We start from the raw sequence: 14,964 nt of genomic DNA, 5'->3' as shown, positions 1-14,964 counted from the left end.
CCCTGGGGGCTGAAGGTTGGGGAGGGGCCTTGGGAGAGGCGCCAAGGGTGGAGTAGGGGCCTCTAAGTTTCCTCCCATCTGCCTATGACGTCCTTGGCACCAGTATCTCCTATGTCAGGATCTGGACGGAAGGTGGCGCCCCTGAGCCGCCTGTGCCCGATAGTTTGCTCCCAGAAAAACCTGGATTTGGGGAAATACTGAGTTTTGGAGGTGGGGGCACTTCCTCTAGGTCCTGACTCTGGAGTGAGTAAGAAGCTGGTTCACAAACCCCAAGGGTATGGGTCAGCCATTTCTGCTTTGTTTTTCTATGCTACCCAGATGCAGACGTGGGAACTGTGATCCTAAAGGTCGTTTGTATTCCTCCACCCCTGCCTCTCAGACGCTTACGTCTCTCAGCATTCATCGAGAATCTTCTTTTACTAGCTGCATTTATTTCCTTCCCCCTTTACCACTCTCTTCTACCACGCCACCGGAGTGTCAACACAGATCTAACCTTCCTCCATATTTCTCCTAGTTCTGCCCTGTCCTCGCCTCCTCCCTCTCCACCCAGAGAAAGCCCCGCCCTTCCCTCCTCCCTCTCCACCCCAGCCTGTCACACAGGGACATCACCCTACAGCAGTTCAGGCTGTGGTTCGCAGGAAGCATACATTGGCTTTTTGATTCGTGCTAGTTCCCAGCTCACAATTTGGGAGGATCTAACGCCAGCCTTCACGTGAAGGGGGAACCAAGGACAGTTAGTAGCTGGGTGGTCCCAGCCCTGGAGCCCTGCCAACCTGACATTGGTAAGTTTGAGGACCAGCCCCCGGGAAGGCCTGAGGGATGCCTGCCTCCCTCCCTGGCTGACTCAGCAGGGGTGGGGCCTAACCTTTGCTCTTTTGGGGGGTGAAGGAGGGGAAAAGGGATTATAGGGGTACAGGGCTCAGCTGGTGAGGCTGCCGACCAAAGGATCTTGAGCATTGGCAAGCTCCAGCTCCAAGGAAGAGCCTGAGAGTCAACACCTAAGGTCGCGGCTCTTCCCCAACTCACACACACACACACACCCACCCCATCCCCCAGCCCCTTGCTCTTCTTTTAAGCTGCTGAGATTCAAGTAATATTTTACAGTGCTCATTGTTGACCTTCCCCCTAAAAGTAAAGCCCACTTTCGGTCGGAGTTGGAGGGTTTTTAAGGTGCTTCTCCTCCCCCTATTTTCTCCCAGGCCTTTTAAGTCCCTGTCGTCTCTCCTCCCCCACCCTGACCCACAACCAGGTGGGGGCTGCACTGAACAGCTGCTTCCTGTTGCCCCAGAGGTTGCTGCAAGGGTGGTGCTGGTTGGGGGGAAAACTGAACCTGAGTAAAGCTGCTTCTCACGGTCCCACATCAGCCTCACTAGGGCTGCTATTGCGGGCCCCCCATGCTCCAGTCACTGAGAACATTGAGAGGCAGGGTTGAGGTTGAAAGGCCTGGGAGGTCTTTGCCCTCGTGGCTTCCTGATTCCACAGGCTTTTAAACTTAGGCAGTAGTGTCGGGGGAAGGAGACTGTCAGGCCTTTCCACAGCTGTACGGATGGGGCCTTGAGGAGCTGAAACTCAGGGAACCTGTTCACCTAGTAGGGCCCCTGTGCATTACCCCAAGCAGGCTCGGCCTTGAATTCCCTCTCCGGTATCTCCCACTCCTCCTTGGAGTCCTTGTGATCTCACTGCCTTCCCAGACCTGCTTTGTGAAAAACTGCTTTGCCAGTGCTCCTGGAGCGCAGGCGGAGCCCTCCCAGGTTCTCACGTTGGAACCCACCACCATCCCCCACTTCACGGCAGAAGTTTCTGTCTCTTCTTCCTGGGATCTGTTCTCTTCCTCCATCTGGGATCCTTCCTGGTTCTGGCCCCTAGGAGACGCCACCCGCTTCCCCCTCCCCCAGCGGATTCTTCGCGACAGCGCTAGTCTTTACCCGAGTAGCTCCTGCCCCTTTAAGTGCTATGCTCCCCCCGCCCTGCCGCCGGCCCAGGGCTGGGGGAGGAGGCGTCGCCGCCGCCCGGCTCGGCCACCTGCGCCGCCGCTGCTGCCGCCCGGCCCCGCTCCAGGTGAGGCCCGGCACCCACGTCCGGTCCCGGAGTCACTGGGCGGACCTCCCCTGCGGCCCCCCTGCCTTGAGATCCCCACTCCTCGGGACTCAGGATCTGACCCTCCCCCTGCGGGAGCTGCCCTTCCTCTCTCCCCCGCACTATCTACTCGCTCATTTCTCCCCTGTCCTCTGCGACCGGAATCCCGAGGCTTCTCACGCCTCTGGGCCAACCTCTCCCGGGTAACCCTCCAATTCTGGACCCAGGATCCCCCTCCCCTGCGCCTTCCTTGCTAGAAAAATCTCCCGCGGTCTGGGTTTTGCCTCCTCCCCTCTAGAAACAGCGCTTTCCCACGCCATTCTAACCTCCAATGGGAGGGGAAATAACCGCCACCCCAACTCCAGCCTTCCCCGTAATGAGGGTTATGGGGGTTAGCATAGACTGTAGTCACTTTCTGGCCCTGCAGCACTTAGTCCTTCAAGTTCAACTAAGTCATATTTAAAGCTCTAATGTAGCCATCACACCACCCCACCTCCTGGAGTTTGGGGGTCCAACCTCAGCACCTGCCAACCAACCCAGGTGGAAAAGGCCCTCTTCTTGGGCCTGGAATGGGCCAGTCCAGCCTAGGAACGCTCCTACCCCAAAGTCAGGGAATTGGGGTAGGACGCACCCAGAATCTCTCGGCTTAAGGGGCAGTTGGGGTGATGGTGGGTGAGGGAGCGGCTGGGACTAAGTCTCTAAGGATGTTGAGGTGGTGGGGAAGGCGAGGGAAGCCCACCCTTCTCTATTCAGATGCAAAGGTAGTCCCCACCTATAAGGAAATTAGGGCTTTCTCCATCCTGTTCTGAGACCACCATGGAGAAACTCATTGCTAAGTTTGAAACAGGCTGTGCTGAATCTGAGGGGGCACACACCAAGTTGGACAGAAGAGGAGGGGTTATGATTCTTTTGATATGTTAATAGGATAATCTAGCCATCCCGAAATATAGAAGGGGAGGAGATTGCTTTGCACTAAACTGGATTAGTAGGGGGACAAGTTAAAATGGTTACAGGGTTGAGGGCCATCTCCCTACTAGACCCTATTAACACGATGAATCATTCAGACAGTGAGGGCAATGGAGGTCTTTAAATAATTACCCGAACTCCACTGGGGAATTCCTCCTCCCTCCAAATCCAGCTGCACCTTCAGTTCTGACCCTTCTCTTGTGCTCTCACCTCCACCTCCAGAAATGAGGAGACAAACTGTGTAGATTTGCTTCAGACTCTTCTGAATAATGTATCATGGGCTGGGAGGGAGCTGGGGAGGAGGAGAGGGTCGTCAGCAGTGATGTTTCGGTTTAAATTCCAGGAGTATCTGGAAGGGTCTAGGAAGGAAGGTAGAAGAATGCAAATGAATCCTCTTTTTGCTCCCCTTTCTCTCTTCACCCAGCCCCAGCCATCTGCCTCCAGAGTGGAGCCAGGCACTGTGGCAGCTGACCCCAGAGTCAGGGTGGTGCAGCAGGAACACAGGGAGGGTTAGAATGGGGGAGGGGAGCAGGTGCTAATATCTCCCTCCCCTTTCTCTTCATTACTGGCCCACTGGCCTGGCTTGAGAGAGGTTCAGAGTATTCCCTAGGTACCCTTCTCATAAGTTGCTGGAAAAAAAATGACTGTTTACCCCTTCCCCTTTCTAGTAGCTTTCTAGAGGGAGATGGTGTGTGATTGGCTACATCTGATGGGATTGAGGAATGTTTGGGGACATGTGGGGTCAGTCCGCCCTCTGTCGTCTGGATGGGGGGAGATGCACAGCTGCTGCCTGAGGTGGCTTCTGGCTAGACGTAAACACCCAGCTGTTGGGCATATTGACATCCCACCCTCATCTTTTCTCAAAGAGCTAGAAAGAGCTCTGATTAGATGCGATGAGGAGTGGTCTCATTCAGTAGTCTTTCTGCACCAGACGGGAAGAATAGATCCTGCCCCACTTTCTTTTCTAATCCCCAGGTGACATTCTCCTATCCAGCACCCCTCTTCCCAACCGCTCTTGGCTAGGATAGTGCTAGGGGTTGCCCTGGAGACTAGGCCTGGGGCTCGGAAGAGGTGGGGGCAATCAGTGGGGCGCACAGGAGTAACTGGCTCTTCCGGAGCGCAGTGGAGCCAGCGGGTGGGTGTGTGTGGGTGTGTGCGGTGGGGGAAGGGGCGTGGTTACACCCGTCTGACTGGCGCAGGCTCCTCCCCTGCCTCAAGTCTCCTACAGGCCGGCCCTACGATTGGGAGCGGGAGGTAGGAAGATTCTCCCTCATCCGCCCTGGAAAAAGGAAGAGGAAAAAAAAGGATACCAGCTCTCTCCCTCGGCCCTCTAGCAAGCCAATTACATCCCTTGAGCTCTCTTCTTCGCCTGCCTTTATTTTTTATTTTGGGGATTCGGGGTGGTGGTGGCGAACATTCCTTAGCATAAGTTTACTGAATTCCTGCTTTCTCTCGAAGGAAGGAGCCCTCTCCCGAGTGTGGCCCCTATTTACGCAGGGACTTGAGGTCAGCAGGCTGTTGGAAGGTCTTTATTTTTTTCTCTAACATGACCTATAAATCTGTTAGTCAGGGAGAAGGGTTTTGATTTCTACCTGTCTACCCCTTCCCCGTGGTAATCTGCTTATTTTAGGAGAGGGAGAGAAACCCTCCCAAACTCTCATAGCCTCCTCTCTCTCTCTCTCTCTCTCTGGCCCACACACTTTTGAGGCTTTGCTGAAGCTCACTTCCTTCTTAGCCTCTCTGAGCCATTTGTAGTGGAGAGTAGAGCCTGTCCCCAAAACTCGGGAAGAGCCCCCACTCTGTGGAGTAAGGAAATCCCATCTAGATTGATGTATTTGCCCATGCTCTGTCCCACCCACTTTTCAGATCCCCTTCCTCCAGACCACCAGAGGGAAAGGTATTTCTTGACCCCTCAACCTGCTAGGGTTTCAACATCCTCCCCATATTCCTCTTCCAGAATATTCAGCCTGAGTTTTGCACAGTTTAGACAATTGTTTGTAGAACTGCATCTCATTGAATTGAATGGGAATTACCTTGAAGCCTGCAAAGCCTGTTGAGTTGCAAGGAAAGGAAACCTGGCTTCTAGTCACATTTTATCCAATGTTTGATCTTGAACAAGTTGATTAACCTCCCTGGGCCTTAATTTTTTTATCTGCCAAATGAGAAAGTTGAACTAGAAATTCTCTAAATTCTGACATCATATATGACCTGTTCCCCATCCTGGGGCCCTGCAATAGACATTTTAGATAATAGCCAAATTCTTGCCCTGTGCTAGACTTTTCTTTCCTGATCTCATTAAGTTTCACACAGTTATAGAGTCTTATCAGAAAAAATACTGGGACTGTAGAATAGGTAGACATTTGGGGCACCTTATTTGCTGGTTAGTTTTCCTGCTCATCCCCAGCTCCTCTGACCAGGTTTAGGCTAGACTCAGATCTTCCCTGTCTGGTCCCATGGCCGAGCTTTCTTTTTCTACGCACAGGAATCTTCCCGACCCCCATGGCCCTGCAGATGTCGCTGGGAAAGTGGTGATCCAGACAGGACCAGGCTGGCCCCACGAGACAAGAGGTAAGTGGGCAACAGACACAGCAAGCTCTTGCCTTTCTCCACCTCTTTACCAGGACTGAACTTTGCTGACTAACCTTTCCGCGTCTACACTTCCACTTTTCCACTACCCAGCCTGGGAAATAACTGTCCCCGAAATTATCTCTCACCACCACCCCCAATCCTCACTTCTCTCTCTCTCTCTCCCTCTCCCCCCCCCCACTCCTCCGCCCCACCCGTTAAGGGAGTGGCACATGCCTTGGTCCTAGAAATGTGGTCTTTTTAGGTTAGCCTTGGGACCATGGCACGCCTTTCAGTTTGTTCAGTGTGCAGCGGGACTACTGGCCACGAGATGCGGTGCAGAGGGAGCTACCGGGTAGACTAGTAGACTAAGGAGATACCGCGGCTCTAGGACCCAGATCCGGGTCGGGGAAGCCTGAATGCCGGGCACTAGGACCCGGTGGCGGAGGCCGCTGAGGGCGGCTCTCTGTCGACCGCAGCTTCCCCGCCCCCTCCGGCTTGGGCTCACTCCTCCCCCGCCGGCCATGTTGGCTCCGCTCGGGCCCCGCGGTTGAGCCGCGTCCCCCCTCCCCCCTCCCGGACCCCAAACCCCCTCCCCTGCTGTCCCCTCCCCTCCTGGCGCCCGGAGCGCGGCCATGTGAACCGTCTGTCCCCCGGGGAGAGACAAGCCCCGAGTCAGGCTGGACGCCGCCGCCTCAGGTCTGTTGGGTCTGTGGCAGGGGGCCTGAGGGGAGGGAACCCCTCTTCCATCCGTGGCTTCCCTCAGGGAACAGAGGCTCCGGAGCCGCCTAGAGCCTCGCCTGAGGCGAGAAGCTGACTGGAGTTGATTTCCAGTTAGGCTCCAGCCCCAGGCGGGGGTCTCCCTGCCCGAGAGGCTGGGTGGAGAAGGGGGCTGGCGGGTCTGCTAAAGACCCGAGATGGGGCGGCGGGGGCGGGAGGAGCTGTGGAGGCTCCCGGCGACGACGACGACGACGACGACAACGACGACGAGGACGAGGAGGCGGAGAAGCCGCCTGGCTGTTGGAGATGACTCCTGTGGCGGACTCGGGGTGGAATCCCCGGGAGGGGCTCCACCTCCTCGGGTGGGGGTGGGGATTGCCCGAGTGCGAAAGGTAGATGAGGGGGTTCCCTGGGCGGGTTAAACACTCCGTTAGTGGGGATCCGGGCTTTTTGGCAGTGGTGAGTGAAGGGTACAAGGGGTTTCCAGGGGTCTCAGGGTGTTTCCCTCAGGGGCGACTGTGTGAGTGTGTACGTTTTCTTGACCGTGGCCGGCAGGAGAGGGCCTTGCTTGAGTGGTGCTGTGCTGGGCTTGGGGCCCCCGAGTCCCTGGAGAATTCCCCACTCCAGGGTGGAGATTGATAGGCTGGTGCTGAGGCGCCCTGGTTTTAGCTGGGTTCAGGGACTGAAGGGAAGAATAGAGGGATTCCTTTCCAAGGGGATCCCTCACTAGGGGATCCCCATTTCCGTGGCGGAAAAGATCATTCTGCATCATCCCTTTCTTTCCCGATGTTACCATTTTCAGGCAAAGGCAATACCAATAGCAGTCATCCTTTGTAGGATTTATTGGAGGGAGAGATTTGCGTCCTTCGGGGGGCGATGAGGGGGATAGCTTCCACCTCCATCTGTACACAAATAGCCCCTCCCCCAAGCCTCCCGCAGGAAGTGGCCGGGAAATGGCAGCTGTGCGTTTGCTGCTGCGTCTCTTGTTGTTTTGAAATGTCCATTTTAATCAGATTTGGTTTCATTTTCTGAGGCCTTCTGGGCAAGCTTGGATCCTGCCAACCATGTGGTCTGAGTCTTTTCGTTCAACTTTTTTTTTCCTTTTTTTTTTTTCTTTGGGTAAACTTAATTTGTCAACTGGAAGTAGTCGCTCACTGCAGTTGACTCACTGATCCTGATCCCTCCCCTAGAGCATCTCTGTCTCCGTCTTGATTTTTATCCCTTCAGCTAGAGGTCGTGGAGAAGCCGACTCAGTCAGTCATCCACCAGCAGGGCTACAGTTTGAATACAAGTGATGCAAATTCCCACAGCAGAGAAAACTGCCAGGAGGACTTGGGATCTTTTGTGGCATGAGAGTGCCTTTTAATATATTCTTAAGTATGACAGTTTCTGCACTGCAGAGCACCTGAGCAAGTGAGCTTATGAGGTGAAAAATAGTAGATTCTGAGAGGTGGAAGAAGAGGGGGGGAATGGGGAAAATTTAACTGAATGGGGTTTGTGTGTTGGGATAAGGACTGACTTTCAGAGTGAGAGTGATGGGCTTGTTTCTCACAGGTGATTCTAGCATAAGGATAGTCCCTGTGGGAAGCCTGTTAGTTGACAGAAGTGCTGGAGAGTTTACCTTCTGCAGAACCAACTAATTAGGAGAGTTAGCTATCATGTGATTTACTCTTAAGCCCATAAAAGACTCTGTTACCCTCCTTGGAGAGTGGTAAGCGTTTCCTCTGTTCTGTGCAATGTCATGTATCCAGATTTTCTCTTTTTCCCACCTGGTAACTCCAGGAGGATTTCTATTATAGCATACAGTGAGGGACTGTATGTACTATGTCCCCAGGCACTTTGTTAGACCCTGGGTTTGGTTAGACATGAGTTGGCCACAGGATTTTATGTTTGAGAGATGAGGTATTGAGATATTTGGACTATGCTGAAAACTGCTGAAGCCTGACATGTAAATAAGCTTTTCAGTATTTTCCAGTCACAAACTTCCACCTGAATTGGAGATTCCTAGAATAAAGGCCCAGGATACGAATAGGTAGACATATGATTATGTGACAGCAGCACATCACTTTTAAGATAGCGTTATTGCTGTTTTCACTGGAGCTGTTGGGGTTGATTTCTGGAAACAGTACAAACAAGTCCAATGTCATTGTCCTTTTCTTTGCCCCTCTGCTAGACTGGTTGGTTTGAGTTGCTTTCTGATAGGGTTGATGTGACACTGATTTTAAGTTCCCCTTTCTTCAACCTTTGTTTATCTAAATTGGGACCTAACAAGAGTAAATTGACTTTCCCTGTTGGGGGTTAAAAGTGAAGGAAAGAGAAGGACCACTCTTTTCTTTGGACTCTTTAAAAGAAATAGAAGTTGATTTTGAGAAAGGGGATACTGGCTTTATTTGATACATGATCAGAAAGCTAAGTGAAACAAACCTTTCATGGCCTTCTTCTAAAATGGATGCATTTTTCTATCAAAGAACTGGGTTTCTTAATATTGACCTGTTTTTTGTTGTTGTTGTTGTTGTTGTTGTTGTTGTTGTTGTTGTTTCTTTCCTCTCTAAAGGAAAATATTTGAGGTATAGAGAGAACTATTAGGGCTGACCTCAGAGCCAGTAAGAAATCTAGAATGCCCTAAGAGGCTCATCTTGCAGTCTTGTGGTTCTGGAATCAGGTGTTGCCAAGAGAGAAGCAAAGCTTGTTAGGGTTACTGACTGTGTCTTGCTGCTGTTGACCTTTCTTATCACCTCTGAAGAGGTCTGCTATATTCTTTTACTGTTAAAATAGGGTAGAAAGTATTTCAGTAACTGGTGTGATGTTTGACCTTGTGTGAGATGTGCTCAGTGAACCAAAGTTTTTATGTTTAGTATAAAACTAGGACATAAAGAGTGAAGTATAAAACTCTCAAGGTATTTACTGGGGCAAATAATATTCCTGATTTGTTTCTTGGGATATGAATGTTCTCAGATACCTCATAGCCCAAGATTAATACTTTATCAACACTGTTACAGATGGGTCAGAAGGACCATTTATCACCAGCTTGTCAGTCTGCATAATTTTGAAATTGATGAAATTCTGCAAAACAAAAAGCGTTGAGGCGCTCTGGAGTTTGTTCTTGGATTGGGTCCTGGCAATGAAAGTAGAATTGTGTTATGTTACTGAGTGTTTTGTCCTTCTAGTTATAAAGAATAATTAAGAGGGTATTTTACAGACTAAAAGGATTATGTAAACTTACTAAAAATTCATCAAAAAACTAAAACATGAGGGTTCTTAAGAGACAGGTGGTCTCCTGGGATTGGACTCTTTATAACCTGCTTCACCAAAAGGGAACCTTAACCTGCCTTCTCAGGTCAGGAATTTTCAAGAGGAGGATATCTTCTTAAAGGAAGGGTGGCATCCTTAACTGTTATAGCTGAATTTCTGAGAAACAATCAGAGAGAGCTGAGAGAGGGAGATAACCTTGTTACAACCTCTAGAGTGTGGTTTTTAGTGTCCTGCAATTTCAGAGGCATTTCCAGTCCTCTGACCATGAAGTGACCAGAAAACCTTGGCTAGATTGTTATATGGTTCTTTTATTCAGTCAACAGATATTTTAAAACCTACTCCTTGCCTTGAGTATTCAGTTAAATCAAGCAGAACATTTTACTAATTTAGAGCTTAAATTTATTACCTTTATATTCTCAGTACTTCCCTGTTTCCTTGCCTTATTTTCTGCAGGGTATAAAATGTGTCAAGATTTGGGGCTTTTCTTTCCTCTAGAAGTTAGCTCTGAAGAATGAAGCTGAATTTTTTGGTTCTCTGAGAATAGGAGCAAAAACCATAACCTAGGGCCGGCCGAGTGGCTCAGTTGGTTAAGAGCTCGCTCAAGAGTTTGAGCTCTGAGCAACGGTGGTTCGAGTCCAGCCCGAGCTGAGCAGCCGCTGAGCTGCCAACAGGTGGCAGGACGGCTCAGCTTAAAAAAAAAACCCAAAAAACCCCCAAAACCCCATAACCTTTGTTGGATAAGTAAGCTGGTAGTGGTAGAAAAGATATCTACTCACTCATTTGTACAATCTATGGGTCCAACAATAATGTATTTTCTTTGGTTCTTTTATGTACTTAGCACTAAATTAGGTGCTGGAGATATAGTGGTACAACATAATATCTGATTGATGCTGTAGAACTTAATATAGTTTAGAAGAAATAAGAACAGAGAACAGTCTTCTTTGTTTTCTCCTGAGCAACCTGGACATGGCAATTGTCTTTGAGTAGCCTCCCCTTGGTATAATCTTTCTTCTTTCATTGTCTTCCTCCTGCCCTGCTGTCCTGACTAGGAAAAGGGTGTTAAGGAAAAGACATTTTGAGAGAATGAGCCTCAGTACATGCTGTAGTCCGAGTCAGAGTTTGAAGGGAAGATTATTACCTGGGCTGTCAGAATGGGCTATGCTGACTGGGGAAGAAGGCATGTCAATTTTGTGGCTTGCCACTTGAAACTCTGTGTTGGTAAAGGAAGACAGCCAGGGAAAGGGTTTTTAGATATAAAAGTCAAAGAAAGCATCCTTGTTTGCAGCATCAGGAACTTGAGATAGTGACACTTTTGGAACTTCCCTAGGGTGTGGGGTAGGAATGGGGAATGGGGCAGCTTTTGTATTAGAGCATGATTTTTCTTTCTTTTTTTTTTTTTTTTAGCTGAGCCATCCTGCTACCTGTTGGCAGCTCAGTGGCTGCTCAGCTCGGGCTGGACTCGAACCGCTGTTGCTCAGAGCTCAAACTAGAGCATGATTTTTCAACCTTGGCACTGTTGATATCTTGGGCTAGATAATTCTATGTTGTGGTGAGCTGTCTTGTGTATTGCAGGATCATTAGAAGCATTGCTAGCCTTCTACTTACTAGATGCCAGTAGCATATACCTTTTATCATTACTAAATATCCAAAATCACTCCCGGTTGGGAACCACTGCATTAGAGAATGGTGGGTGAATCCAGAGATGTGTAGAGCTCACAATTATAGAGCTAAAACAGAGTGGTATGATTTATTTACAGTATAGCAAAATTTGCATTTGCTGTTTACTAAAGATAAACATTTGAAATCTTTCCCCACCTTTTCCAAAAAAGAAAAAAAGAAAAAGATTTAGAAACATATTTGTGGAATTTTGGTATACTGTATGTGAAGAACTAAAGAACTTTAGGGACTGCCAAAGTGTCTAGCTCAATGTTGTTAATGTGCCTTGTCTTTCTGTAGGTAGCTTCAGAGGTCTGAGTGTTAGGATTGGTCAGGGTATCTGCAACAGTGTTAAAATCTATATTTATTTCAACACTTTGTGCTTTGTCAGCCTTTTTCTGTTAAAATCATGTCACAGGCCCACAGAATAGTAATTCTTCAATTTGCAGCTGAGAAAAAAGCAGCCCGTTTGGCCATGTGGCAGGGGCTTTACTGCTTCAAGCTTAAGGGACACTGTCCTTTAACTCTTAGATGAAGCTGAGAGGCTCTTAAGAGAACCATTTACATACTACTGAGACTGGGCTGGGTACTGGCCTGATTGTACTTCCTGGTCATGAGAACTGTCTGCTATTCTGGGGGTTGGGCACTGACTGATTTCTTTTTTCATTTGGCCAAAATCCTATTAGTTCAAAGGGAGACTCTCTCTTTTGCTTTACTGGTGTCCTTACTAGTTCTAGATGGGAAGGCATAATTTACCTTCAGGCTTTATTGTTGTGCAAAGCATCTTGAATATGAAGGTTAAAATGAAATAACCTTGGGTTTATTGCTGAGAGGAACTGTTCACATTTTCTTTGCATTCCCATACTGTGATCCCATATTTAAGTGACATCTGAAATCAAGAGTCAAGTTGCCTAAAAGGAATCCTGGCTGGGAGGATTGTCCCTAGTTATATATTATCTTCCATGCTGGTAATGGTTTAAATTATATTTATATTATATTTTGACCTTTTGGACCTGATTATCTTTTTGGAAACTAGCAGTCTTTACTCTTTTTGTCTAATAATAACAACTAACATTTATTGAGTGCTGAGTGTCAGACACTATGCTAGGTCCTTTATATAAATTTTCTCATTTAATCCTTACAAACTCTTTAGGTGAGTACTAAAGTTCTTAATAATGAAACCGGTTCAGCAACGTTAAGTGATTTTTCCAAGGTCACACAGCTAGTGGTAGTAGAGCTGGGATTTGAACCTAGAGCACACTGTGTTGTGCTGATCTAACTGCACAGCACAAAGAGCATTTTATGTTTCTAGGAATCCTCTTCTAAATGAAGTGATTGTGGGCCTGATGACCCTTCAGAAGAGGCTAGTGGGGAAACAGACTTCAGGCACTAGATAACTTCCCATTCCTTTTACTTATCTGATTTCTATGAGCCATCCATTTATCCTTATTAGTGTATAATTTATGAGACAGGAAATGCTGTGCTTTCCCAGGGTAGCAGAGAGGAGAAGGTCACTAGTTTCCTCATGGACAAATAGAAAGTGGAAAAATGAACTGTGATCTATCATTGAGTGAGAGGGTATAGACCAGTGCACATAGGAGAGAAGGGTGTGTGTGTGTGTCTGTATCTGTCTGTGTCTGTGTCTGTGTCTGTGTCTGTGTCTGTACATAAAACTTGGGGAGGGAAGAGATGGGGATCAGATGAGATTGGCTCTCCAGGCATAGCATTTCTAGGACTTCTGAAATGAATTACTCAGTGTCCTCTTTGCTGTCATATAAGCTTTGGAAGGAACCTGACCTAGAGAATTAGGGAATGAACTTTACTCCTTGATGTCTTTCATTTCAGAAGGATCACTAATCCCATGATGCTTGTTTTTCAGATCCCTTCTGAGGAGTGGCCCTTAACTATAGGGAAATCCTGCGGGACCCTGAGTTCTTTCTCTGTAGAGACCCAGTTTCTTCATTGATGCACAACAGGTTTAGGTTTGCTGCTTGTTTTAGAGTGAAGATGGGAAAATAAGTCAATCCTAAAATTTTATTTCCCTTAAATAAACAAAATACAAATTGCTTTTATTTTTAAAAATTTCAGTTAAAATTGATGAAGGTAGAGATAATGACGGTATTGCGCCTGGAAAATCTTACAGTTGTCATGCCATGTACTATGCAGGGTTCATATTTCATGCTCAAAATTATATTGAATTTACATATTACTTAATGGTATCTAATTTGCATTATCTAGCATATTCAGGAACATGACTCTTGCAAACCTTGAGCAATGGTTGTATATGTTCTTGACAAATTTATTCATTCTTTTTTTAGCTGAGCCATCCTGCCACCTGTTGGCAGCTCAGCTCGGGCCGAGAATCGAACCGGCCACCGTGTTGCTCAGAGCTTGCACTCTTGAGCGAGGTCTTAACCAACTGAGCCACTCGGCCAGCCCTATTCATTCTTTAAAAGCTTTACTTCTTGTTCTTTTAAAAAAGAGGTTATTTAAAACATCACCTAGGTCAGCTTATTGCCTCATCTTGGGAGCTTGATAAATCTTTCTACCTGAATTATTCTGCCCCTTTAAAAACATAGTAACCCCAAGAGTTGCTTTTTCTGTATCAAGACAGATCATGTCTCTCACATATCAAATTAGTATGCACTAGTACATCATAAGTATCTGATTGGTGTGTCAGGCTTTATCAATTCTGGCTTCTGCTTCCTATCTTCCCTCTTTTCTTTCTCTATCAACGATAAATTTATTCTTGGGTTAATGCTAAGAGGAACTGTTCACATTTTCTTTGCATTCCCATACTATAATCCCTTTACTAAGGTAACAATATTATGTTCTTCAGATGTCTAGGGCTATGGATAGGATGTCGTGGAAATTGTTTAACTCAAGTATAATAATAAAATAAAGCAGGATATATAGCAAATTTTTTTTTCTGCCAATACCCCCATTTCTGTGGCTTCCTCATAAAGATGGCTTTGAGAACTTTCTGTGCGACTCTGGCCTTACCTTGAGGGGAAAAAAATAAAAGAATGGAGAATGTAACACAGATGGGTAACTTGGGCTGCGAGTTAAGAAGGTGGGGCTCACATGGAGGAAGACTCCTACAGGTTTGTATCTTGGTTTTTCTCACTAACTCGACAAGGCCGACTTTAAAAGACTATTTCTATAGGTCATTGCCCAGGTTAGGAGTATATTTACTCCTGTTTTTTGTTTTTTTTTTCAACTTCCACCCTCCTCCTACTACTTAGGTAGGAGAAGGGTAAGTAGATAGAGGGGAGGGGGCATTCCCTCTAGAAAATTCGAGGTGACATAGCCTTGTTTAACCGCCAGTATTTTTTTTCCCCCTCTCTCTTCCCTCCTACAGAAATGGAGGCAAACGACCATTTTAACTTTACTGGCCTTCCCCCTGCACCTGCTGCCTCAGGACTGAAACCCTCTCCCTCCTCAGGGGAGGGCCTCTACACTAACGGGTCTCCCATGAACTTCCCCCAGCAAGGGAAAAGTGAGTGAGGGCCACATGGCCTGGGGAGGGAGTGGGCATCATTCCTTTAGAGCAGGTTGATGGGGACAAGATTTGGCTCCCCTCTGGGCTAGCTACCTCACAACAGCTCTGTGCCAGGTGGGAAGGGAAGAAGTAAATCCTCAGAACTAGAGCTGCTGGAGAGAAATCAAGCTTCTAAGAACAAGTTCTAGGGGTTTATGGAAGCAACACTTTTAGTCTTGACTTAAGGT

General features: G+C 47.8%; 1 protein-coding gene across 4 annotated transcripts in view; it reads left to right on the top strand.

Annotated features, from left to right (window-relative positions):
• The first annotated feature begins 597 nt into the window (after nucleotides 1-597).
• BAZ2A (bromodomain adjacent to zinc finger domain 2A) overlaps nucleotides 598-14,964 on the top strand; it is a 33,977-nt gene continuing 19,610 nt past the window's right edge. For 2 of the 4 annotated variants that reach the window (XM_019669022.1, XM_019669019.1), the window contains exons 1-3: nucleotides 598-782; nucleotides 5,525-5,610; nucleotides 14,597-14,734. In XM_019669022.1, the coding sequence (XP_019524567.1) occupies nucleotides 14,599-14,734 (136 nt within the window). In that variant the 5' untranslated portion in view covers nucleotides 598-782; nucleotides 5,525-5,610; nucleotides 14,597-14,598. Of the gene's footprint in view, nucleotides 783-2,039; nucleotides 2,059-5,524; nucleotides 5,611-6,169; nucleotides 6,307-14,596; nucleotides 14,735-14,964 lie in introns of those variants that run through there. The other 2 variants (XM_019669021.1, XM_019669020.1) reach the window with 2 other exon arrangements.

Source organism: Hipposideros armiger, unplaced genomic scaffold, assembly GCF_001890085.2.
Source record: "Hipposideros armiger isolate ML-2016 unplaced genomic scaffold, ASM189008v1 scaffold_548, whole genome shotgun sequence".
Classification (NCBI taxonomy): Eukaryota; Metazoa; Chordata; class Mammalia; order Chiroptera; family Hipposideridae; genus Hipposideros; species Hipposideros armiger.
The sequence above is the reverse complement of the archived record's forward strand: the minus strand, read 5'-3'. Positions and strand labels throughout refer to the sequence as shown.